General features: G+C 41.7%; 1 protein-coding gene across 2 annotated transcripts in view; it reads left to right on the top strand.

The window, feature by feature from the left end:
- ctbp1 (C-terminal binding protein 1) overlaps nt 1–26,532 on the top strand; it is a 34,356-nt gene extending 7,824 nt beyond the window's left edge. Inside the window, exons 1-11 of one of the 2 annotated variants that reach the window (XM_073486776.1) lie at nt 2,252–2,429; nt 14,602–14,756; nt 16,735–16,879; nt 18,008–18,111; nt 18,520–18,622; nt 19,936–20,060; nt 21,009–21,098; nt 21,597–21,727; nt 22,191–22,318; nt 22,839–22,953; nt 24,251–26,532. In XM_073486776.1, the coding sequence (XP_073342877.1) occupies nt 2,390–2,429; nt 14,602–14,756; nt 16,735–16,879; nt 18,008–18,111; nt 18,520–18,622; nt 19,936–20,060; nt 21,009–21,098; nt 21,597–21,727; nt 22,191–22,318; nt 22,839–22,953; nt 24,251–24,446 (1,332 nt within the window). In that variant the 5' untranslated portion in view covers nt 2,252–2,389 and the 3' untranslated portion in view covers nt 24,447–26,532. Of the gene's footprint in view, nt 1–2,251; nt 2,430–14,601; nt 14,757–16,734; nt 16,880–18,007; nt 18,112–18,519; nt 18,623–19,935; nt 20,061–21,008; nt 21,099–21,596; nt 21,728–22,190; nt 22,319–22,838; nt 22,954–24,250 lie in introns of those variants that run through there. The other variant, XM_073486777.1, reaches the window with a different exon arrangement.
- The last annotated feature ends 846 nt before the right edge of the window (nt 26,533–27,378 follow it).

The following is a 27,378-nucleotide window of genomic DNA, read 5'->3' as shown; positions in this document are numbered from 1 at the left end:
CCTGCAGCACTCTAGCAGGCAGCAGTCACACAACCCACCACATGTAATTTCGTTTTAAGCCTTTCACTACATGCAACCTTGCTGACTTTTGATTAGGCATAATTCCCGTCAGATTTCTCTGCTCGCTGACTCATGAGTGATTTAAAAGATTGTGATGAACCTAACAGCTGGAGAGGAGAGGCCGCAAATCTCCAGTTGGATTATTTTATCAAGGCGCCATCTACTCTTTAAAGGGAGCCAGAATTACCATGTGTGGCCGCGCTCTGCTATCTAAATAAAGCAAAAAAACAGGGAGGAGCATGTAGCTCATATTCCTTAGAAGATGAAAAGTAACTTTTAATCTAAATCTGTTTCATCATTGTGTTTATAACGAAGCCAGCAGCTGACGGGAATGATTGATGAGAACGGTGGGATGATAACATACGACAAAGGTCATGAGTCAGCCTACTGACAGAGTTGAAAACAACTCTTTCTCTGTCTCCCCGCCTCATTTTGGATTTGAACAACTCACCCACTGGCTGTGTGTGACATTTACCAATAGTGAGGATGTGATGTAACCATCATTGCTGTTAAATTAGGTTAGGCCCTGCTAGTCAGGGGGGCGTCTGAGGCTGCTTATATCACCGTGGTTATCAAGTGGCCAAGTGTAGATGAGAGTAACTGTAACATCACAACTGCAGGAACAGAAAGAGCTCGAGCAGGCACGTAGGAGTCGACCAGACCAAAGTACGGGGATGGAAAGTTTAAGATATTCAAGCGGCAGAGGAGTAAAAGTATCAGCACCGCCACTAAGTTCAGTTATACAGTAATACAGCCTTAACGGGAGGACGTGTCCATGTCACATCATAGATGACACTATGACACGCTCATGTTTATGTTCTACTTGTAACAGGACATAATGTTTTGTTATGGGGAAAAGAATTGAAATGAATTAAGGTGAAACAGAGAAACTTGCTGCAAAGTACAGAAGTAATGAGATATTGTGTGTTACTGATACATCGACTGGCCGATATTATCAGCTGATACCGGCCTATCATTGAACTCGGTATCGCCATATATGTTGTCCGTTATATGGTGATATGAAAACATTTTTATTTTGTTTAATGTTTTTTTTTTCAGATTACAGATTACTGTTTTTACTGGTCGGATCAATCATAAATGTACTTAAAGGTGAAAGCGCACTGCTGTAAATAATGAAGAGGTGCTACAATGAAAGTGATGTCATTCTATTTCCATTTGTGTCTGTTACCACTCAAAATTTATTTAAATATATAATACCCAGAACAGTATTTTGAAACTATTTTGTACCTCCTTGGTATCTTAAAACAAAGTCTTCAGCGCTTATATGCACTGTTTGTATGTATGTATACGTATTATAATAAATCACACAGCAGATAAGTCGGTAAGACTAATCGTTTAGTACTAAATGTGAATTTGAAGACAGTAAATAATTGAAATGACTTTTTAAAGTTTGACTGTGCTGAAACACCAACACACCTCAACTCAGACCTGAATTTACTGTCGAAGTAAAGTTATAAAGTCAAATTAAGTGAGAACAAAACAATAAAGTTTGGTTGAGGAGATTCTTCGAAGGGTTGATTAAACACATTTATTAGTGTCACAACATGGTCTTTCTCAGCACAACAACTGTTATGAGCTGCACAGTTGTTCTCCTGATATCACACAGAACAAGTTTTTCCTCTCTTGCTATTGTAATTGCATAACTCTTCTTTCTTTTCTTTTTTCCCCGGCCTGTCGTCTTTCAGGAAACAAAAGATGAATTTTTGCCAGCGTTGGCTCCTCCCCATTCCTGCTTCTCTCTTTCTCACACACTCTCAAACACACACACACACACACACACACACACACACACTCTTCACCCCCCCTTTCCCCCGTCATCTCTTTTACACTCTCTTGCCCTCCCGCTCCCATAAATGCAGCAGTGTTCGCATTCAGTGTGTGTGTGTGTGTGTGTGTGTGTGTTTTCTGTGTGTGTGTGTGTGTGTGTGTGTGTGTGTGTGTGTTTTTGGTGACAGAGATAGAGAGAGAGAGACGGAAAGACTAATAGAAAGTGAGAAAGGGAGGGGAGGGAGGTAGCTAGAGACGGCAGGGAGGGGAGGGAGGGAGGGGTAAGACAGATAGAGAGAGCGGGCGAGCGAGTGAAGGGGACGGAAGGGAGGGGAGAGAGAGAGAGAGAGAGAGAGAGAGAGAGAGAGAGAGAAAAGAGGGGGAGCACATGTGTATGCTTGTCACTAAGGGGCTGGGAGAAGGACTAAGGGAAGCGAGGTAGCTGGCCACAGCCGCCATATGCTGACTGGATTCCTGTTCATGTGTGCTGAGTGAAGACTGTAGGTTCGTGCTGTGTGCTGGCCGGCCGGGGAAACACACCATGGGAAGCTCACATCTCCTCAACAAAGGCATGCCTCTAGGTAAACAACCAGCACTCTTGCTTTTATGTGGGGGCACTGTGTGTGTGCGTGTCTGTGTGTGTGTGTGTGTGTGTGTGTGTGTGTGTCAACATTTATGAACTACAGTGTACATTATTCTGCCTTCCTCCTCCTCCCCTCCCCCTTCTCTCTCTCTCTCTCTCTCTCTTCCTCTCCCTTTTTCCGTCTCCTCCTCCTCCTCCTCCTCGTCTCTTCTTAATTCTCTTTCACTCTTTTATCTTTTTTATCGCTCAGTCTCTCTCTCTGCCTCACGAGAATGGTTAGCCTTTTCTCTAGCTCCCGGTCTGTGTGTGTGTGTGTGTGTGTGTGTGTGTGTGTGTGTGTGTGTGTGTGTGTGTGTGTGTCTGGTGTGTGTGTGTGTGTGTGTGTGAAGAGGCAAATCTCTGCTATTGAAGGCTGCTTGAACACCTCCATTTGTGGCGACAGAAATAGATCTCTCTCTCCTTCGAGGGCTAGCAAGGACATGACACATATTTCCCTTTCATTGTGCTTCTTTCACGGAGAGCGGTAGCCTTCACGCACACACAGATCACATGCATGCATACACACACACACACACACACACACACACACACACACATACACACACACATTCAGGGAACTCAGCTGACACACATATTCCAGTGCGCACACGCGTGGATTCACACACAGGTGACAGATGCACTGATATGGGCTGAAAAAGACTATTCTAGAAAATGGGATCAAGGTAGGGCTGCTAAGGAATAAGGAGGGAGGGAGGGAGGGAGGGAGGGAGGGAGGTGGTTTGGGTGTGGAGCAGGAGGAGGAGGGCGTGAGGATAAATGATCATCCACCCTGAAGCTGAATCACTGTATCTGTGGTCACCTAAATCTGGATTTCTGAGGCCGTTTCCCCCAAAATAAACCAGAGATTGTACAGATTGTAATCTGTGATGTCATCAACAGGCTGCGGGCTGTGTCTCTTGATGACATCAAGGATTAAAGTTGCAGCTCTGATCTTTCTTCTGCCCCCCCCCCCCCCCCCCCCTTATTTTTTCCTCGCTTCGGGAGAGATCCCCATACCCGCTGTAACTGTGCCCTAACAGCTCAGAGAGTCCAAGGTCACAGGAATAACAGCTCGGAGTTATGGCTCGGGGAGGACTGCCCTTTTAAGATGCTCATTGGATCTGTTTCGGCTCCACAGTGATGATCATTAACACTTAAAGGGCTGCTTTGAATCAGTTTGTCGTTTCTGATGAATGATGGATGTGCTGTGTTATGCTTTGGAAGGCAGGGGTCCTCTGATCCACGAGTGTTGAGTCATGTCTAATCTGATTATGGAGGCCCCCGATCAGTGACACAAACACGCGTCAGTCACTCTCCTGAATGAAAGAAAAAAATCTGATTTGCTGGACAAAAGACTTGAACCATGATCTTATTGTTCAGTTTGACTTGTGTGTTTGAATCAATGGAATGAGCTCATAAGCTGATTAATAGCTGCAGGCGGTTTCCTACCAGGAGGCTCCATATAGACGCTTCATTATGTCAGAGGACAAAATCGAGCAAACTGCTCATCATGTCGTGACAAGTTTCCAACCACACTTTAGCTCACAAGTCATGAAGCACACCTGCATGACGTAGATTAAATATAGGCTGTAACAGCAATGAACAGACCGTTTGTTTCGATGGATTAATAGTTGGCTTGTTTTTAACTTTTCACATCTGAAACACTACAGAACTGTTCAGAGATTTTAAATAGTCGTGCCGTTATTAGGAGATTTACATTATCAGCTATGTGTCCGTATTGGTAAAATTCTGGTAAAAGTTATTACGACCAAATCGCTTTCATTTACCTGACAAGTGCAGCATTTACAAACTCTGTTTGCACCTTGAAAGTTGGTTTGTGATGCACCAATGAACACAGAGAAGAGATGTGTTTATAGTATCAGAGGAAGACAACATGATTGCAATTTGCAACAGATGCTCCACAAGAGCGTGAATCTTTGCTCACTACATCTAAACCTGTCTTACCCTCAGTAGTGCATTAACTACAGGTTAGGAACTTCTTTTGAAAATACAAAAGCATGAAATTATTGGTTATCTTATCAATATCATCCACGAGAAGCAGGTATTTATCAGTTATCAGTATCGGCTGAAAAGGTCCCTATTGTGGATCCTTCCTGTAAGGCCTTCAGTTTTTCATACATTTCTACCTACCACTGCACAGACTGTGATAAATGATAAATATTTATATTGCATAGCTGCATTCACATTCACAACTGAACTGTGCCACCATCACAGATGAGCACTTGATTAAAGCAAGGTCTCATCAACCTGACTAGTGTAAAAACAAAACGGAAAATGGACACCTAAGCAGGTGTAATTGACAGCACTTAGAAATCTTTAAAGCATGAAGCACTCAAAGAGGCTGTGTGCACTGAAAACCATTGAAAGGCTTCGTCTATTAAACCTAATGCATACGAGAAAACGCTTGAGATAAAAGGTGAAAGAAAGATCTATCAGCAGCGATTGAAATTCAGAGCGTTTTGAGGCATGACACATGGAATAATGGTCAGCCAATATAACACTTGCCAGTTACAGTTAAAATCTTGGAAACAAATTGTACATTTTACTGAGAAACCGTATTCACAAAGGGAAACTTAATTGAGAAGCGTGACAGTCTAGACAGGTGGCTGAATAGCAGTGCTGTCATGTACAGAAGAAATAACAGGCCTACAGTGTAACATCCCAAAACAACAATTAGCATGTAGGCTGTAATTCAACTTGGATCTTAATGAAAAGCACAAATGACTCAGAAACACGTACCGTCGTTATTAATTTACATGTCAGCAGAGTCAAGTGAGTCTGTTTCCAGTAAGACCTGCAGCTGAAACCACTCACTCAGCTGGTGTCCATGCAGATAGCGGCCCGCAAGCTGAGACAGTTTCACTATTGATGTCATCGCACACTAATTTATATCCGTTGTCTGCAATAAAAGGCCTGTACAGTAATGTTTAATTAGGTGACGATCATTTGCAGCAACAGTTAATTTGTTTGTTTCATCACTGATCTGAAAAATTAGAAATGTGGGAAATTAAATATGTATGTGCATCTGCTACTGACACACTGTGGATCCACTGTGATACAAAATAAGTCTCATCTAGGCATACTGAGTACGCTCAACTACACAATTCACGCTCAGTAATAGTAATAAAACAGCCATACTGACCACTAAAGCAACTGAAATAAATGAAACAACATTGTGAAATCTTTCTTTTTGCTGTGAAAACCCCCGCAGGAGCACAGTTAATCTGTAATACAATAAATGCCTCATAGTCTTAATAATACATTAATATCCAGTCTGGTACCCAAACTGACCCCGATCCAACTGAACCTTCAAAGTGACTGTGACTTTCTTCTGCATATTAACAGTTAATCCAATATAACTGGCTGACGGCCATACAGTAATCCAGTTACAGCCTGTATTTACATGTAGTATTTCCTGTAGTGCAAGTATTGCCAGTGTAAACCAGAGCTTCTTTGGTACATGAGAGCTCATAAATCAGCAGTGCCCACAGGTGACAGTCGTCACACAGGATGTGGAAGCTATTCATTTGTTGCTCATGTTGTACTTTGCTGTTGTTTTACTAATAATAATTGGTGCTGTTTGATTGATTTTGCTTTATTTAGACTTCATTTTGACAGTATTTCCTGTTCTCACCCTCACAAGTCTACAGTTAAACAAATATTCATTTTTATGAGATAAAAGCTGCCAACACATTAAGTAAGAAAACACATTTTTCAATAGAAATGATGTGTTTTCTAATGGCATGAAAAGGGATCTACATCTCGTCTGTGATGCTGTGAAATGTTTCTTTGACCCTCTGGTCTCTTACTCAGTGTGGGGGTGTGTGAGGGGGCAGCCATGTGTCTGCCACTTTATAGCTTTATTGATCTGGATCTGTGTAGTAGCTACAATAAAGCTCAAGTAGAACTGCTGAGATCAGTAAAAGGCTCGAGCTGTCAGCCGTGCTACGATCTGCATATTCAGTCTTTAACTTCTCTGGTCACCGCAACAAAGCAGCTGTCAAACGTTGACATATCTCCTCGTCTGTTTTGCTGCCGGTGTCTTAAAGGGAACAAAAAGCGGACAAACCTGAAAAGTCTTTCTGATCCAGTACATGCAAATTAACGCCTTATATAATCATTTGTGTGTCTGCGTGTACATGTAAAGACGTCAGTGTGAGAGAGAGGGAGAAAGACCTGTGAGGGGAGCTTTTCTATGTGTAAGCACTTGTATGTATCGTATCACTTCATGTTACTCATGTCAACCTGCATGGACTGCTGTGCTGAGCCTGCACCTGTATTTCTGTACATGTGGGTGGGGTGGAGTGTGTGTGTGTGTGTGTGTGTGTGTGTGTGTGACAGCACATGGAGCAGGGAGGACTGGTGGTGAGGGAGATATCTGTCTTCTCCTCTTTCCTCCCTGGGAACTGAAGTGTGGGCAGAGAGAGCAACAGAAGACAAAATGAACGAATAAAAGGCTGCAGAACCTGAACCTGAACCTGAACACTTTGTATCTGGATATTCAGGCATTAAAATACAGCCGTGATATAAAACACAGCTTTTCTTGTTCTTCGGGGAACGGACGGGACACGAGAAAAAGGGAAATGACAAGGGAGATAAAGAAAGCCTGGGGAATCGAGACTGAAATGAGCGATGGAGATCTGAAAATGAGGCAACAAGAGATGAAGGCAGGTCGAGATCAACACCGAAGGGGTGAAAGACGAGGATATAGGGGCTTTTAAACCACACCGTGTTGCTGCATGCCACAAGAGCCAGTAACATCATAAATCAGCCACGCTGAGGCTCAGTGGTTGATTGCTACAGTCGCAGGCGGCTGGCTGATCACAGGTGCTGACAGCAATCCTCCCCTCTCTTTTCTCTCCCACTCAATGAAAAAATACAAACACTGGAGCTAAAATGCGAATGTGTCGACTCACCGGGGTTCAGTTTCAGTTCAGTCGGAAACAGACTTAATTTAACTCAGGAAGTCTGACCTTATTTCAGACCCAAAACAAACAAACAGAGACAACGTTTAAGAGCAGCTAGTTGTGTGGCTATGACTGAACAGTTTTTGTTGAGGAGTTCATGAGCTCGAACAGACTGAAATACATTGTACATCTGATCTGGCTGTGAAAGAAAGAGAAAAGTAGCAAATCCTCATGTTTAAGAAGCTGGTACGAGCAAACACCTACAGGTCCAGTGTGTAGGATTTAGGGGGATCAGTTGGCAGAAATGTAATTTGATATTCATAATTATGTTTTCATTAGTGTGTCGTCACCTAAAACTAAGAATCGTTGTGTTTTTGTGACTTTAAAACCAGCTCGTGATATTTACAGTCGGAGCTGGTCCTCTTCCACAGAGTCCACCATGTTTCTATAGTAGCTCTGAACAGACAAACCAAACACTGGCCTGAGAGACGGCCTTTTGTGTTTTGCACATTTTTAGCAACCACTGTAGGGGGATGGTGGCACGAGGGGTATTCAGTTTGTCACAATGGGCAACCACACCACTCGATGCTGCTCAGTCCTGCACACTGGACCTTTAAGTGATCATAACATTCATCAAAATTGTCAATAATAATTACTTTCTTTTGATTTATCAATGGATTTATCATTATAGCTCTGTTTCCATCATCGATTTATAAAAATGCTGAGCTAAATGTTTTCTCCATTGATTGATCATTTTTTTAATCCATAAAATATGAAAAATCGATATCTCTTATTACAGGACATCTAAACACATTCAGCACACGGAGATGTTAAACAGAGAAAAACAGCAAATTATCAAAACTGAACAGTAACGAGGGAATTTCTCATACTTTTGATTTGAAATTGACTTGACAATATGTAACATTTCCACATTAAAATGTCTAAAAACAACCAGACCTTCGACTTACTCTTGTGTTTCCGCCAACGTTTGAACCCAGAGAAATCTGTAATTTTAAAAGTAAAAGTAACCAAATGTTTTCCGTTTGGTCGCCTGTCGCTACAACTTCCAGAGAAACATCAGACGATGCATCAGAGAGGGAAGGAAGTCAGCACAAATGACTGAATGTAACACGAAGGAAACTTTAAAACATTATCTCATCAACGCACAATGGCGGTCGTTTAACAATGAAGACACAACAATTCCCATGATCCCACGCTACTTCACAACACCCTGTGGCACAGAATACATACTGTGCTTTCGATTGAGTATTATTTTATTTTTCTATCCACTGACTGCTCTTAAAGTTGTGTGTGTCTTACCAGGTTCTGATGCTCTGGACGTTAAACCCCTTGTTATGAGACCGTGTGTGTAACACACTGCTGCTGTGGTTCTTTAGTGTCGGTCAGAGTCGTGGACTTGCAGCTTGTTTTGGCAGATCACTCTCTATCGATGCTGACAGACTTCCCGGTGACCGGCACATTTAAAACACATGAAAATCGCCGATCTTTGACTTTGTCTCAGATGACTGGCAGTCGGAAAACACTGTCTCTTTCCTCTGGGACTAAAATCCAGCTGTTCTTGTGAGCTGGTCAGTGACGGCTGGATACTGGCCGACTGCGGGGCTTTCCCACTGGCTCGCATGATTCAGTCCCAGCAGTCACTGGCAGATGCTTTTTCCATCTCTAAATGTCACTCAGACGGCTTTAGCGTCAATTTGGTGTGATTGCACATTTTCCAAGGGATGCAATTTGCATATTGGGTGTCGGGTGTCATTTAGTGTCCACAGAAGGCACACAAGCACATCTCAAAAGCAGAGTTGTTACTATGCAGATAAACTTAAATTATCACCAAGAAACTCATAATATTAATATATTTTTGATCACGACCACTGCATGGCCGTGGTATTTACCAAATAGAGTCATGAATCTGAATTAAAGCGTAGTTGCAGAGAGACCCTGGACGGATGATGAGCAGAGCTGGAGCTGTGGCCGCCGCTGGCTGTCAAGAGGCCTGTTTGCGCTGTGAAAGCTCACAGCGGTCGCCCAACCCCGGGGCTATGGGGGGTGTAGAGAGAAGAGTGCACTGGAGTATTGAATATAATGAGAGGGGGGGGGAGCAGAGATGGATGAGGTTTTAAGGTTTTAGAAAGTGAGAGAAACGTCTGAGCAATTATTTAATATAATGAAGAATTTAATGAGTGTTTAATGTGACTAGAAAGCGAGAAAACACATTAAATAAAAGAGACCGGGAGATTATGGACATTTGAGTTTGTTTCATTTTAAAGAGAGAGAGAGAGAGAGGGAGGATTAATATTAACACCACTGTACTGACGTTTGTGTGTGTGTGGGAGAGACAGGCAGGATGAACGGGTGTTTTATCATGTAGTACAACTCAGCACTCAGTCAGTCAGTAGTGCTGATCCTTCCAAGGTCATGCTTGGTGCTGGAATGAGAGCTATTTCCTCCCTCTCGCTGACCAAGTGTGAGTCGGAGAAACGTCTGGAATCTCTGCTGCTACTTTCTGAAAACTCTGCTGCACAACTGACATGACTGACCAGATTTCAGTACTTTGTACGAGCTTGTTTCTTTACACATGCCGTCTCTGAATCGCACTTTATTCCTGAGGGTTTCTGCTCTAAAAGAAATGAGTCTGTAGGCCATAATACCGTCGAAGGCAGCATCTGCAGGCGAGGTTGCCACTTATGATTACATCTGAGTTACAATAGAGGTTGTGTTGAAGCCTGAGAGCACTTTTTGCTGTCGCTGAATGCCAATTTCTCAGCTATGCACCATCGATTTTGTATTGATGTGTAAGTGCAACGGCCTCCAGGCAAATCCTATTATGGAGAGCTAATGTTTTACCAGCTCACATAAGGCACTGTGAGCAGGATTTGAGTTTCACCTTATTGGTCTTACTGCGCGGCTTCATCGGATCAGGTTTCATGCCGTTATCTGACGATGAAGATGAGAAGATAATACAGAAATTGAGCGATGTGATTGTGTTAAGATGTGGGCTGTCTTTGCTTCTTTGAAGCCTCAGAGAGCTGCAGAAAATGCAGTTTTTCATCCTTTAAAGTCGTTTGAAATAAAGTGCTTTTATCTTTATACAGTCAAGGGTCAATTGAGACTCGTTGTCAGTATTACAACATGCTCTGTGTCTCTCTAACTGATACCATACTGTAGCTTTACAGTAAATTCACTGTATTGGATTGATTGGTTTAATTATTGGGTACATCTTGTTTGTTGGTTGGTTGGTTGGTTTGTCAGCAGGATAACACAAAAACTGATGAACGTATTTCCACGAAACTTGGATGGAGGATGTGTCTCAGCCCAGAAAAGACCCCACTAACTTTTGGTGTGGATCCTGATAAAGGGACAAATTCAGAAAGTTTTTCTCAGTTTTTTTGGACATCGTGAGACGGGGCGTTTTTTTTGCCATTTTCTTGAATTTCTCTGGGAATAATTCATGGATCCTGATGAAAACAATCAGGCATGTGTAGGTGGCTGGAGTGAGTACATTTTGATGCAGATCCAAATAAAAGTCTGGATCTAGGTTTGGATTAAGATTGATTGAATTAAAAGGGACAGTTGGGCCTTGGTGGAGGTATACGATCTACAGAGAGAGGATTTTATACATTTATTTCGCACTGTAAACCTTAACACTCATCAAATACAGCTGCTTCCATGAAGTATTTTTTCAGATAAGTTTCTAAGTTGCTAATGTGAAGATCAAACCTGTAAACTTCTCGCTGAGTGATGATCTGTAAACTAAAACCACCTGCAACCAAAGCTAAAACGTGTAAATTCTCAATACAAATATTATTGTACTGTAAATGTCAGTGTTGAATTCCCGATCCTAAATGTTATGCACCAACATATTCCTTGGTTACAGTGACAGGCTCTGTGTACACGCTCAGCTCGACTGCTGCGTGATGCATGCAGCAGGAAGTACGCTGTTTTAAAAATAGCTCATAAGTATGTTGTTTCAAAACAATGATTTTTTTTAAGTAGCAGAGGTTTTCTTAAAGTATTCCTCTCAAATGTAAATACTGACTTTTAGAAAATACAGTATAGACTCACAACAGATCCATGAATTCTGTTCTCTAAACACAGATTCTGAATACTTGCTTTCTGTTGTAGCCAAACCCTGAACACAGCAGCACGCTGGAGCATGAACCAGAAATGCATGTAAGCACTGTGTACATTATTTCCCCATGCATGCACACTGGATCACTCTCCCTCAGTCTGTTTAAAAAAACATCACCTCTTTTGCAAGCCTGCGCTAAATCTGTAAGAACTGACTTTCTATGACAGCATTTGATACAAGAAAGAGGAAAATCATCCGTCAACATTTGTTCAGGGAGTTTTTTTTTTGAGTACCTCCCTGCTTGTTATTCATATTATTCATGCAGCTATACTTATTCACTCCTGGGAGGTGCCCAGTACAAGGCGGTCGTCCCCTTCTGGTCACTGAGCTGCTCTATCGGAGCAGATGAAAGTGGAAAAAGACCAGAAAATTACAGCGACTAACTGAAAATTGTGTCAACACATTTCCATGCAACAACAATGATCAGAATATCAGAAAGCAGCGGCGTCTCGCTGAACTATTTTGCTCAACAATCATACAAGAAGAAACCAGTCGACAGAAGAAACAAATGTTTCCTACAACAGGAGCTTTCATTAGCAATGCAACCACGAAGACACGCTGCATTTGTAAAAGGGTTTCAAGGGTTAAATAAGCCCAAACATCCCTTTTCTATTGTGATAAAAGATATATGCAACTTGTTTACACCTTTTTCTTAAGATTGTTGAAATGCATTCTGGGAAACATGAACTCGATAACTGCATCTGCAGTAAAAATATAGGGCAGATGAAGGAGGAGAGGAAAACAGGTAAATTCCAACACTTCATCACAAAAACACAACTGGAAAGCAGTGAAATCAGAGATCACTGATATGTACTGTTGGTACGGGGGTTTTCCTTTAATTTATTTCACTCACAGGCCACTTAATGATAGCCGCTGAGAGAAGTGTGCTGCTCAGTTTCCCTGCCCAGAGTCTCCAAATTAATTTGCGGGTTCGCAGCAGCCAAATTTCTGTCCACACATCTGATTCGCTGGGATCCTTGGCATTCAAAATACCGTAGAGACCGGAGAATGCTGATTTTGAAATGACTGGTTTAATGATTCCCCTACTTTCCCATGCAACTGGAAAATGGTCTCAAATCGAGGGAATGCCAGCTGTGCGTCCCTCTGAGTCTCCAAGAAAGTTTTAGGCGGAATATTTTGAGAGAAATAACCGAGGTGTTTGCTTATGTGAGATGTCAGCCTGCACAACTCGGATGGAAACAAGTCAGGATTGAGTGATGGGTAGAGTCGGCATCAGCAAAGCACAGGCACAACTCTGCACTTATTCCATCTACAGGCCTGTCAAAACTTTGCATGTCAGAGACCCAATTACGTCCACTGTTTAAGATTTTCCTCTGAATCTACTGTACATCTGTCCGTCTCTCAGATGTCTTGTTTCTCACTCAGTATGTCTGTCAGTCATCTGGAACGATTAACCCTTCAGTTACCAGAGGAAAGACAGAAATCCCAGCAGATTGCAGAAATGAATAAATGCAACTCCCATCGACCCTGCTGTTGCTCAACCTGAACAAAGGCCCACTAGTGAGGTCTATCTGCCTTGTTAAATGCCACTTATCCTCCTGTAAGGTCTGGCAGCCCTCTCAGGGTGATGGTTAAACGTGAAAAGATTTAATAAAACATCCTCTTGCTCTCTCTTACTCTGTTATTGACAGATTTGAGGCACTGGCCGTCTCTCATGACACAGATCTTACGACCTTACATGAACTGCTGTACCTCCTTAGGGCCTGACCAGACAGAACACACATAGGTGCCTCGTGTTCTGGACGCCTGGAGCGCCTCGCAGGAGTGCTATTGATGTCTTGATTTGAAAAACTTCAACTCAGAGCAGAAATGCGAGAGACGTCATTGTCAAACTGTCCAGACTCATCCTAAAATAAGTATAGCATTAAGCTTTGAACTAACCACGGTCCAGGCAAAGCTCGCCAAGTTTTTACGTTCTGCGCCTGCATGAAAGGAAATACCTCTCTGCGGATATACAAACTGTTGTTATGATTAAGCAGCTTTTTGGCACCACTCTCGCTAATATAGCCGCTTCTAATCATGAATATGTCTGTAGAAAGGTTGCAAATCGCACACGCGAAGAGGCGGAGGAGAAAAATATGGAGAAACTGCTTTTTGTTGCATATTCATAAGATATGCTTCATAACAGACAATTGAGACAGAATCTAGAGCTTCAGGCTTCATGCGCATGTTTGTTTTTGGGTCAAGATCACCTAATGTTTTCAAAGTAAGTGGCTCCCAAAAGTCACTTTTAATTGGTCCAGAGGGGTGAGCACTTACAGTCACCATGAATATATGAGAACTTAATCATTAAGGTAGTGTGAACAGGATGAAATACAAAAGGGTGCTCTTCATCAATTTAAATCCTGCAGGGATAATCTGAATGTCCGAGGGCAAGTTTTTTGTTTCAAATGCTCTGGATTATTTATCACCAGCCTACCTACAGAAGCCTTTTCATCCATTTTACCAATTACTGCCTGTTTCAACGAGACAGCAAACTTCATTTTAAAAAGTCATTAGTAATTAAACTGAAACAATAAAATCTTTTAAAGTAAAAAAGGCGAGAAACAGCTGTGAAACATGACCTCTCCCAACAGGAATTAGCTCTATTGCAGACAGCCAGCTGCTCCGGCAAAGTCTTTTTTTTTTTTTTCCATCTTCACGCTTATTGTCACAGTTGTCATAGCAACTGCGTCAGTCCAGAGCAGCAACATTATGGGATGCAGATGAAGCAGGACCTCGTCTGTGGCCAGGAGCAACAGCAGCGTATCTTCAGCTTTAGATTTCATAGCTGACAACAGCAGAAGGAAAGCTGAAAGATGTGACCGAGCACACTAATGCACGCCTGCAGGTGTAATAATACACAGCAGAGAAAAATTACCCTTTTTTCCAAAACAACATTTCTAATTTCTCGGAGGGAGATTGCAGCTGTGTAGGTGTTTCATCACAACAATAAGAAACAATGGTGACAGCGCCTCTGACGATGAAAACTTTCCGTCTGTGTTTTGCTCTGCACATCTGACCACTTTTCTTTTTCGTCTTTTGTTTGTTTGTAGGCATCAGGCCACCCATTATGAACGGGCCCATGCATCCGCGCCCCCTGGTGGCGCTGCTGGACGGGCGCGACTGCACTGTGGAGATGCCCATACTGAAAGACGTAGCGACTGTGGCCTTCTGTGATGCTCAGTCCACACAGGAGATCCATGAGAAGGTAAAAACACTTGAAGAAGTACTTCACTGATGGAAACATTGTCTTTTATCTTATCAGCTGAGGGTCTGTGGTCAAATTTGTTTCAATTAATGAGGAAAAACTTTGTGAACTACTGATATAAACTAAGGTAAGAAACACAGCAAGCAGTTTAATAAAGCTTTTACATTTTCTGTAATATATAGAGAGTAATGTAGATGATAGTATCGTCTGTATTAAACACCTGGTGCTGCAAAGCATCCTCAGGAAGCGAGTATGTTTTTCATTTTAGAGAGACAGCAGTGGCACCACGTCCAGAAACTCAAACTTCAAAATCGAAGGCTGACACAAAAAATAATATATTTCAATCATGTGTAGTTTTCTATTAGAAATGCATCAAATAGATTTCAATATATCAGTTGAAAAATGAATCATAGTTTGCCGTCATTTACACTTTAGTGCACATATTTAGATTTTTAGGAGGGGGCTTCAAAGAGAGATGGATCCAAACTGAATATAAGACTTAAGGCTTCAAAACAAATCTTTGATGCCACAGATGTTAAGTTCATGTTTTTATTAAGTATATTTAACCGTCTTTGATCTGGAAAAATTACCATTAATGCTGCGTTCACATCATATCGTTCAGACCATCATTATCAGTCTCAAACATAGAAATTTCAATCTGCAAGAATATCCAAATGCAAAACACAATAAAAGTAGCTAATTAAGCGTATTGGAAATATGTGAACACAAGGACAGCAGTGGGGGAAACCACCCTGCAATAATGCATGAACACAACTACTGATGTTGCCTGAATGCAGAATTAGAAACTAAGATAAATTGTAGAAGAAGAATTGAATTGCCAAATGAAAGCAGTACTGGCTGTGCATTAATGATGTGCAAAACATGAGAAAAAAAAAATCTAAACAAAGAAGTAGAGGAAGAAGCAAAAGAAAAAAAGGGAAAAGACAGAATAGACAATTAAAAAATAAGTACAGAGAGCAAACTTAAGATGTGGGTCAGGCTCAGATCTTGCCACAGCCACTGTGGATTGTAAATGGGTTTGTATGTCTGGCAGGGTTAGGTCTCGTTCTGGGTGTCTGCCAGGCGCACTCGCTCTGAGAGCGCGCTCAGTAGGCCACAGCGTGGGAGAAACAGATGGCTTTCCCTCGCTCACTATCCATCTCTTGCCGTCTCTCTCTCTCTCTCTGGCTCTCTAGTAAGCAGCCACCTCATTGTCTAATTAAAAGGGCTTCTTTATTGTAATTGAACCGCATGTCATTTTCATCCTCTGTCACACACATGAAGAGGAGGGCTGGCAACGGCAGAAAAAGATTTTAAGATTAACCGAGAACCAATTAAAAGGTGACTGGACTGGTTTTCACACACAGCCATACTGTGTATTTATGATTGTCAAGTTATCCGCCTTTGAGTCATAATATTTCATTTTCCAATTAAGACAATAAGACGTAATCCTGATTAGAAGCCGGCAAGAATCCCATAAGATTCCAGCTGATATCAGGCAGTTGTGTTAAATGCGAACACCTTATCTTGATCCCTGTGGTTATAAAAACTTGGTTTCCATGGTAATATTCAGGAAAAGCAGTGGTTCCATGCAGGCAGGGATATTAAAAGAACAGGATACGAGAACGATATAAACAGCATATCCTGAACAATGAAACGAGATACTGAGTTTGTGGAAACACCGTGACTGTGAAGTCTCTCAAATATATTTCTGAGAAGCCGCGCTTGACTGCTTGTGCTCACAGCTTCACAAACACATGCTAATGTGTGACCTTTATACTTGCCTATATCTGCTATACAGTATGTGTTCAAAACACTATAAATACTGTTCTGCAAACAGACACACTTTCATGTGCAGTTGTCAGCACAGAGGTTAACTCAGGCTGTACAGGCTGTGATGCTTCAGATATACTCACGCACACATTGATACCCGTCTATGATTTAAATAACTGAAACTTAAAACTGTTGGTGTGTTCAGGTGCTGAATGAAGCTGTAGGAGCTCTGATGTACCACACCATCACCCTGATGAGAGAAGACCTGGAAAAGTTTAAAGCTCTGCGCATCATCGTCCGCATCGGCAGCGGCTATGACAACATTGACATCAAATCTGCAGGGGAACTGGGTGAGAACACACACACACACACACACACACACACACAGGAAGTGCGAATCAGTTCAACTCTTGAACTCCAGAGCTACTGTGACAGCTTTTAACAGGAGGCATTTTGACGTTTCAAAAACATGAAGCTAACATTAATAACTAACTGCGGTCGGTCTTTTTATTTGTTCCAGAGCCAAACGTATCATTCCTGCTGGGCGAGCTCGCTGACACACCTAGATAGAGTTACAAGCAGAAATGTCAGCTAGCTACAAGAAATGGGTTTGGTGTCTGCTGTTCTTATTCATGGAGTTAACAGCAGTGGTGGAAGAAGTACTGAAATATTTTACTTAAAGCTGCTACAAGGAACTTTGATGTTGTTGTTGATCTGGCGCCCCCTGTGGAAGAAAGCGGTACTCGCACCACCTCCTCTCGATCTGACCAGCATTTTCGATAATATTTTTTATTTTTCAAACACAGCTGTTTGCAGGATGCATATAGAGGAGGTCATACATCTATTTGTGGCTATGTAGGATTAATAACAATAATATAACAATGGTGACGTTTTAGTGCTGTTCTTACAGGCCTAGCCTACATGTAGCCGAAAGCTAACAGATTTGGTTACTCTGTTCTAGTAATTTTGTTGACAGCGCTAATAAGAATAACTGTACAGAAACATCCAGTCTTCCTGCTGCTGGTTTAGTTTGCTTATGTAGATCACAGAGAGGCGTCATTTTTAAACTCATCCAGTTAAAATCTCTTTTAAGTAATTTTAAGTAAAAGTTGAAATACCAACGTTACATTCCATCACCGCTATATAACAACAGTAATCTCCCAAAAACTTTTTTATCTGCTGCCAGTAGGTATTGCCATGTTTGCAACATGTCAGTAATATTTGCATTAGAAAATGAAGTAAAGCTTTTTATTAAAATTTGCGTCTGCAACAGCCCGAGCTTCTCTAACATCACTATCTTCTCTCCCCGAGGGGCTCTGCCATTTTATAGTTGCCGGTCGTGTTTGTAGAGAAAGCTGCTGACACCACACCTCCAGTCTGCACTTCTCCACCAAAATAGCTTTCACCAAACTTCATCTCCCTCCTCAAATGGCCCAAAAAAGCTATTACTAATCCTTATCTGCTCTGTGGTCCAACAGGCATAGCTGTATGTAATATGCCAGCAGCCTCAGTGGAGGAGACGGCGGACTCGACGCTCTGTCACATCCTCACCCTGTACCGACGCACCACCTGGCTGCACCAGGTTTGTACCCTTGTGTGGCCGATAAAAGCGACAGAAATAAATTGGATTTAAATGAACTCACTGTAAGAGTGTTGGTTAGGGGTGTCCATACGGTTATCACAATTTTAGTTTTTACAAATACTCATAAACGTCTGCTGGCAAATCAGCAAAATTGAAACATTTCATTTTCTTTAGAATGTGGCTGTATTTAAAGAGACGTTGATGTGAGATGTAGAAGGTACAGTAACATGATTTGTTCCTCAAATCAGTAACAAGCACTATTTAGACTTGATCACAATATCTAGAAGGACTTAGCCTGTGGTCATTAGGTGCAGACATTTAGAAATATAGCTGCTTTGTGTTAAACTGTAGTGTTTATGCTGTCAGTGTGATATCTGCATGTAAAAAGTTCATTGGTATTCACACCAGGCTCTCCGGGAGGGCACACGGGTTCAGAGCGTGGAGCAGATTCGAGAGGTGGCGTCAGGAGCTGCGAGGATCAGAGGAGAGACACTGGGACTTATAGGACTGGGTGAGTACCATCACATACTGGATCACTCCCTACCTCTGCAGCGGGACCTACTTAGCATACAGTTGTACAGAAAAGACAAAGACTCTCCTGCCGTGCTCGAGGCTCTGTGAGGTACAGCAGTGCTCTGAGCTAAATGGTAACAATAGCCCTGTTCCCACCACAGGAACTTTCCCCAGGGACTAGGAACCTTTGGAGGAGCTCAGTGAGTTTCCACCGCAGGAAAAATGGTCTAAATTAAGTTTTAGAGACATTATTTTACTTTTAAAAAGTACAGGAACTTTGGGGGGCTTGCAGTACTGAACATTTCTGATTGGTCACAGGATTTTATTTCAGCCGCCATTTTTAAAAGTTTGTTTTTTGTTCGCTGTGCTTTGACACATCAGCATGGAGTTACAGGAGAAAGCATACGACAGATGGTCCGATGGCTATTGTTATAAAGTCAATCGTAAATATAATATGAAAAGCAGTCATTACTTTTTCAAACGTCAGCCGGTGTTTCAGCTAAAGAGACACACTAACTCAAATTCAGACATCATCATATGTCAATTCGGCAGACATCGCCTAACCCTAGTGGCACTGCATGAAAAGTCAGGTGATCACCAAAGTTGTTAAACTGTTCCTGATTTCATAGTTGAGACTTTTCACAAAAAAAACAAAAATTTCAACCAGCTGGTGGCGCTAAATTTAAAGTAAGGGGATCAGCAGTGTCATTAGGATTCATCTTCTGGGGATCATGAATGTCTGTAACCAGTTTCATGGCAATCTGTTCAATAGTTGCTCAGATATTTCAGTCTGGACTAAAGCGATAGCCTGACTGGCTGACAGACCAACATTAGCACTATGCTGCTAACGTGGCTAAAAAGCCTTTTGATCTTGTTCATTTTGTCTGATCAAGGTGCTCTGTTGATTCAGGTTGTTGCTGAGGAATAGAGCTGAAGTTTTTAATCAAAGGATTTTTCTTTCCATTTTCCTTCTGGGAAGTTTTGTCCTTAGCTCAGCTAAATTGGCTTCCTGCTGAGTTACTGCCAATAAAATATAAGCGGATTAACCCAAAGCAGAATGCAAATCTCTTCCGTGTAGTCTGGAAGCTTTTTCAGTAATAATGAGCAGATGTGTGTAACCAGAGAATTATGTAATGTGAACAAGGCAGAAGTAAAAAAAAAGGGGGAATATTAGACGCACAAAAATGGTAATGTTGTGTTTTTATGTTCCATTTTAATGTGTGTTCATGTGTATGCAATGTGTCTGAACGCTGCTGTGTGTGTATTAATGTGTGTGCGCCTCCATGCCTGTGTGTATTCATGTGTTTCTAGGTCGAGTGGGCCAAGCTGTCGCCCTGCGAGCCAAGGCCTTTGGCTTCAACGTGATCTTCTATGACCCTTATTTGGCTGACGGTGTAGAGAGATCCCTGGGACTACAAAGGGTCACCACACTACAGGTAGCACACACACGCAGACACACACACACGCACATACACACATTGGGGTATGAGTGGGCCCATTTTGTGTCAGAGAAATCAGAAGCCTTCCCACAGTTTCCAGCACTTGTGTGTTACATTCGAGGATTATACAAAATGTTATTTTTAAGCTCAAACAGCCTTTACAGAGTCGTAGAGTAATCATTTTTAACAGACACTAACTGGAATACTTTGCCGGAGCTGTAAACAAGTGAAAGATTATAAATTTACACTGTATAAAGGCAATATCCAACATGGTGATATTAAGGACAGTGCTGCACCTATTAATTAGACCAGATTGGACAACAGTGGGGGTTAGAAGTCCCTGTCCTGTTTGTTGCTCCTGACGCTCACTGTTTTTTCAGGGGGATGCCGACAGTTTTCATTAGGTTGCTCTGCACGTAGCGACAGTATCAGCAGAGTATGTCTACCATGACAGCGACGGATATGACTGCCACCGAAGAAGCATTTCCACCAGACTCCCATCAGGATTTTAGCGAAGCACTAGCATGAAATTTAAACCGATTCAGACTTAATCTTCTTTTTACAGTGAAAAAAAATCCATTGTCTCCGTTTGTCTTTGCTGACAAAACACAGCTTTTCTCCACCATCCACTATGACAAATGTGTGGTTACTGTTGTGCTGCGGTGCTTTCTGTATGTGGAGCAGGAGTGACGCCCTCTTGTGCTCATTAAGAGTAATTGAGAAGTCAGTTATAAAAAACAAGAATACACTTAAACACCTGTTATATAGATGTAATGTGTGTTCATGCCAGATAATGACCCACAAAAATACAAAACAGATTTATTTATGTGATTTGAAAGATGATTTGGTTGAAAATTAAAATAAAATTAAATTAAAAATGTGATCATCTGAAAACAGAATTGGGCTTTTATCTTTGACTTCTTTGTTTTTTCTGTTTCTGTTCAGGACCTGCTCTTCCACTCCGACTGTGTTTCTCTGCACTGCAGCCTCAACGAACACAACCACCACCTGATCAACGACTTCACCATCAAACAGGTAGACGGACACACATGCAGCACACGTACATTCACTCTTGTATGATTTATTTATCCCTACATCAACTCCTACATCCCATGACCATGAATACTAAATGAAGCAGATACCCGGGGAAGCAGACTACCTACATAAAGATGGATGAGGGTCTCGACTGCGTGTGCTGCATATAACGACTGATATTCACACTCTCTCAGCATATAGCCAGTTTTACTCCCAAGACGTGCTGCACTCTTTACATATTTCTGACCTTGCAGGAGGAAGGAAATGAAAGGAAGATTTCTCTACGTGCATGAATATCACATATTTATTATTATAGTAAGGTTTCACAACGAATGTCTTCACCTAGAGCAGAAAATAAGACTTATTTGACAACGAGACAATGAGCTGATGAGAATAATTCACCTCACTTTTCAGACTCACTGATAGATATGAAATCTGAATCAGGTGTTAAACCTTTAGATGAATGTAAATGGCGGATGTGTGTCGTGTGTGTTTAAGATGCGCCAGGGTGCGTTCCTGGTGAACACAGCCAGGGGGGGTCTGGTGGATGAGAAGGCCCTGGCTCAGGCCCTGAAGGAGGGGAGGATACGTGGAGCTGCACTGGATGTTCATGAGACAGAGCCGTTTAGGTAACACACTCGCTCATTTCTTCCAGCACATATCTATATATATGTGTCAGTAATATAAGGTTGTACTTTTGTAGCTAAAGAAAATGTCAATTAGAGAAAACTAAATAGTTATAAATAGTAGTTGTACTTCTTTTTGTTTTGCTGTCCTGCCTACGAGGACATCAGGGATGAACTTTTTTCTGAAATGTCCTCAACTTATGCTGATTTCCTTTGGCTTGATGATTATCTGGATTTATGAAAAAAGGAAAGGAACCTTTTTTGTAGCAGCCTGACAGAAAATTAAATTACAAAAAATTGATTGTGAAAAATTGTAAGATACACATTTTTTATCACTATATTCTTACATTTTTTAGCAAAGCAATTAATTGTGTAATTGAAAAGATAATCTAGAAAAAAGCTGACAATGAATAAAATTGTAAATTGTCAACTGTAACTGATTGTACGCTGTATGTACGTGTGTCAGTTTCAGTCAGGGCCCGCTGAAGGACGCTCCCAACCTGATCTGCACCCCACATGCTGCCTGGTACAGCGAACAGGCATCGCTGGAGATGAGAGAGGAGGCAGCCAGAGAGATCCGAAGGGCTATCACAGGTAGTACACACACACACACACACACACACACACACACACACACACACACACACACAGTCATGGAGACACGTGTTGATGGGAAACATGACCCCTGTAGAAAAATGTAAACACTAGTCTAAAAAGAGATATTTTTAGGTTGTCTGCTGCAGTCGAGCATGAACATGATTCAAAGACCCTGTTTTCTTTCTTTCTTTCTTTCTTTCTTTCTTTCTTTCTTTCTTTCTAACACCTCCTTTCTTCTATCTTTTCCTTATTTCCATTTTCCCCCTCCTGTCCTGTGGCTTCCCCAGTGGCTCCATCTTTTTACCTTTGTCATGTAATCTTGTCTTACTTTTGTGTCTCAGTGGAAAATGGGATTATAAGGTAAAAGAAAAAATCACACCTGCTCTGAAATGCAGGGATGTAACACTAACAAGATCCCCAGTGTGAAATGTAGCACACCCGACTATTCATCTGATTCCTACTTATATATATATTTTAGCATCATATCTTCACATCTTTCTCGCTCTTTCTTTTGCAGGTCGTATCCCGGACAGTCTAAAGAACTGTGTGAATAAGGAGTTCCTCACCCAGAACAACCACTGGGCAGGAGTTGACCCGGCGACCGTCCACCCCGAGCTCAACGGGGCTTATAGGTAATAACTGACATCAGGATAAAGAAACCTATAGTGGTCAGTACAGTTTGATTTTCTCCCCAAACCCTGATAAAGTGATTGATTGATACAATTTTTGACAAATGTCTTGAGAATATAGAATGTGTACAGCCACTGTGAGAAGGTACTAACGGGCTGAGATATACCCGACAAGCATCCACGATACCCCCCCGCTGTAGTCCTGCACTCTGTCGGCCGGATCACGGTCCGCCCGTCAAGTGCAACAGCTTGATCCGGGATGTTGTGGTTCAGTCGGTCAGGTTGGATGGTTGAAAGATGCCGTGGGCGGTGATCACCTCAATGTCCGCTGCTCTTAATCCAAAACCTGCACTTTCTTTCTTCAATGTAGTTATGTCAGAGGTATTACTTGTTCCAGCAATTAAAGCCGACAAAAAACTATATATAAAACTACAGTGTATCGAAATATGAAGGAGCGACCGACCGCTTCCTCTGCATGCACCACTGTCGTCATTCAGCATTGGCTTAAGTCATCACTGAGCCATGTTTGTTGTAAGACTTTGTGTCCATCTTGTCTTCCTTCTTGATTTGCTTTTTTCCAATATTTTATACAATAGTGAATGTAAAATCTGTGGGTTATGAAATAGTTGTTGGACAATATAAGCAATCTGGAAACATCACCTGTGACTTAATAGTCCAATTCATTAATTGCTTGATTGAGATAAATAACCTGAAGTTAAATCAATAATGATAAGAATCATTGTTTGCAGTCCTAAAGTTCAGTATTTTGTTGACGCTCTGGACAAAACAGACTTCTGTTTCCACCAGTGTCACACAAAATACTACGGGCCACTGTACAAAATATAATGAAAAAGCACTAAAGGAAAACAGTTGTGTAATGTCTTCTGTGGACTTTGACATATGAGTACGTACATTTAACTTATATGTTGATCAATCTTGGTTTAAAAAATTCCATCCCGCTTTATTTTGGGATGTGTAGGACGACGAAGCTTCAGAGGAAATAAAACCTTTTTTTCTCTGTTGCTTTGATAATTTTTTTAAATAATCAAGTGCCCAAACTTTATGGAGGTACAATACTCTGTGGTATCTAAGTGTGCTGCAGTACTGCGTCACCAAGCTATTCTGTTAATGGAGCTTTTAGTTATAAATGTTACTGTTCAATTGGCTTGTCTAATCTTAACGCAGGTCTTCTGAAATGTGTTTGGCTCTATGATCAAAACGAGGTCACAGAACAGTAATTGTAGTTGTGCTTTGATGACTCAGTCCTGCATCTCTCTCTGTCGCCCTCTCTTCTCTCCAGGTATCCTCCCGGAGTGGTGAGCCTGCCAGCTGGTGGCCTCCCGCCACCCGTTGAAGGCATTGTGCCCAGCGCCGCGCCCATCACACACACCCTCCCGCCCCCTGTCGCACACCCTCCTCATGCCCCGTCCCCCGGACAAAACACAGTCAAGCCACCAGAGGGCGACAGAGAGCAGCATCTGAACGACCAACTGTAGCCACATTCACATATACATTAACACACACACACGCTTGCCTGCGTTGTCTGGATGGCAACCGGGTGTCAAAGCGATGAGTTCCCTAGTGACATGTTGTTATCAGACAGGTTCAGAGCGTCAGATTGACAGTTTGAGGTCCCAATAACAGTCGATTCACAGCTCTCTGGCAGTTGGTTCCCAGCAGCCAGCTCACACTCCAAAGAAGAAGAAGATGATGATGAAGAGGATAACAAGGACGAGTGGATGGCTGTCAGATGCAAGACAGCTGTCCTCTCTGAAAGACTGTAAAGATCTACTCCTTTATCATCAGATAATAACTACAGTATAGTCAACTTTTTCAACTCTGCCAGAAATAAAAAATTAACAATAACTACCTGTTAATTTGGGAAGAAAAAATGCTGAATGAATTTCTGCTGTCTTAGACTGTAGTGTGTCCAAAGTTAGAGGGGCCTGTTTCATGTCTTTCTCTCTTTTTCTGTGTCCTTTCCTTAGTTCGATGTACAAGAAAAAGTAGTAGGTTATGAAATGAATGTAACCTGTCTGTGTACAGTTTTTAGACTTACGGCAAGAAGATACTGATATTTGTATTCCAGTCTTAAGAAAAACAAGGGTCGTGATCTCTCTATGTAGCCGAACTGGTTTGAGAATACAATATCTGTTTTGTTTTGTTTTTTTAATGTGTCCCCGAATTAACAAGCCCCACCCCCCAAAAAAGAGGCAGCTTTTTGCACACCATCTCAGGAAATCAAGTTTCCGCAGTTGGTATATTATTTTTTAAACTTTTGGTTTTAAAAATTCCTTTTGATGCCACTTAGTGCTTTTGTTTTTCTACCTGCTTGCCTTTTTGTGTCCCGCTACATTAGAAAACGAACTTTAACGAGAGCTAAAGTTGATCTAATGTCTGCTTTTGTTTGTTATGTTTAAGGGGCATGTGTTTTTGCTCTTGGGACTTGTGTAAATGTTTGACCCAAATCGAGGGGGTTGTGGGAGGAAAGGCCGTAGGGAGGTGGCGTAATGGTATGCTCCGCTGGGACTACTTCCTTCCTAGCGGCAATTTAAAAGTACAAAACAGTGGTTGAGTTAATTAGTTTGAAGGACGAGGCAATGCACTGAGAGCTTGTAGCAACTAAGAGATTGAGAAACAGTCTCATAAAAGGTTAAAATCTTTGTAATCTTCATGTCTAACGATCCATTCACTGTCCAGGTCATGGAGCATGAACAGTTCACCACACCAAGGTTTACAAATGATGCACAACATTGGTGAATCAGTGTGTTGCTTCATGCTGCTGTGGATCTTTCAAATCAGCCAAAAGTCTTTATCAACAAACTTTATAAGTCAGTTATTTAACTGCCCTGCTTTCTGCAAAGACTCGCTTGTAAAGATGTGACATCCAGTCAGTTTCTTGAAGTTAAGTCAAACAATTTTTAATTTTGATCTGCTCTCAAATTTACCTTTTAAGACTTTAGACTTAAATTATCAGTTTCTTTCTAAAACAAACTGTGGGTTTACAGCGTGAGAGACACGAGAGACAACATATATGCACAATAAAGTAAAGATGTTTCATGATAGCATGTCAGAACCGTACCGATTTCTCCAGTCTAGCATCCCTTTAACATTTCACCATTGGTCCTTCCTGAGTATACCATTGAGCCACCCTCCGTGGCCTCTGTGTCTATGTGTACATATGGTGTTCTGCCTGCCTGTGTCAATGTGAGTTGGTTGTATCTGTGTCTAAAAAAGCAGCACTGGGAGGAGGGGTGGCGGCTAGCACTCTCCACAAGGCATCATCGCAAAGACTGCCATCTGAATACACAACGAAACAATATGTGAAAAAACTACAAATGCTGAAAAACAGACATCAAATCTAAGCTAGCAAACTGAGCCAGGACTCATGCTTTTACTGGTAACATCCTCACAGTGTAAACAACATGCTGATGTTTTGTTGTATCAGCAGTCAAGTGTCTGAGACTCTTTCTATCCGGGGTATTTATTGCTAATTCCACTTCATGTGTTGTTGATGTTAGCAGGTCGGTGCTTTTCGGATCCCCTTCTACCAGCAGCTGAGTAGTAAAACAGTTCACTGTTGCCTACCTGGTCTTCTTCATGGTGAGGTAGTAAGAGTAGCAATCAGGGATGGATATTTCACTAGCCACTGGTGAATATTTTACAGCTGAGACCTCACTGGCCGGTATCTCAAGGGGTTGTCTGAAGTGACATTTAAATATCATCTTCAGACTAAAGTCCCCAAAATCCTGAAAGGAACGCTGGTATATTTTGAACTTTACTCTTAATCTTTCCTCACCAGATGCCTGTCGTTATGTGGAGGAGACACTGTTTGCTAATACTCCCTGATTTAAACTGTAAGCATTCCTCACTCAAACCGACGGGTGCCGTGAATAAAAACAACAGACGAGCTTTTAAAGTGTCGAGGTGCTCCTTGAAATTCCATCCCTGGTAGTAACACACAGTCCACTGTTGCCTACCTTGGTCTCCTTTATGGTAAAGTAGTAGGTGTAGCAATATACAGTATACATATTCTATATTCTACAGTAAATATCATTATTTTTGGTCAAAACTGACAACCTGACAAAGATATGTTTGTGACTGTATGCATTTGTATGAATTATTTTAAAAGGAAATAAACTGTGGAAAGGTGAAGTTTGTGTCTCTGACCTACATTTGTTTTTTTATATATATATATATATTTATCTTCACAGTACTCTGATCTGTTACTGCTATGTCTGTATAGTTCATATCAGGGATTAGGGACTGGCAATTTAAAATATAGAAACGTAAAGACAAAGCTACACGTTTCTCCAAATGTTCAATACTTAACACATGGCTGTCGGGTTATTTTTGGAGCTCACGCACCGCTGATCACAATTTGTTTTGTCCAGCTGTGAATAGTCGAGTCAAAATTGACGAGATCAT

This window comes from Pagrus major, chromosome 18 (assembly GCF_040436345.1).
Source record: "Pagrus major chromosome 18, Pma_NU_1.0".
NCBI lineage: Eukaryota > Metazoa > Chordata > Actinopteri > Spariformes > Sparidae > Pagrus > Pagrus major.
Note: the sequence above shows the minus strand (reverse complement) of the source record. Positions and strands in the feature narration are given on the sequence as shown.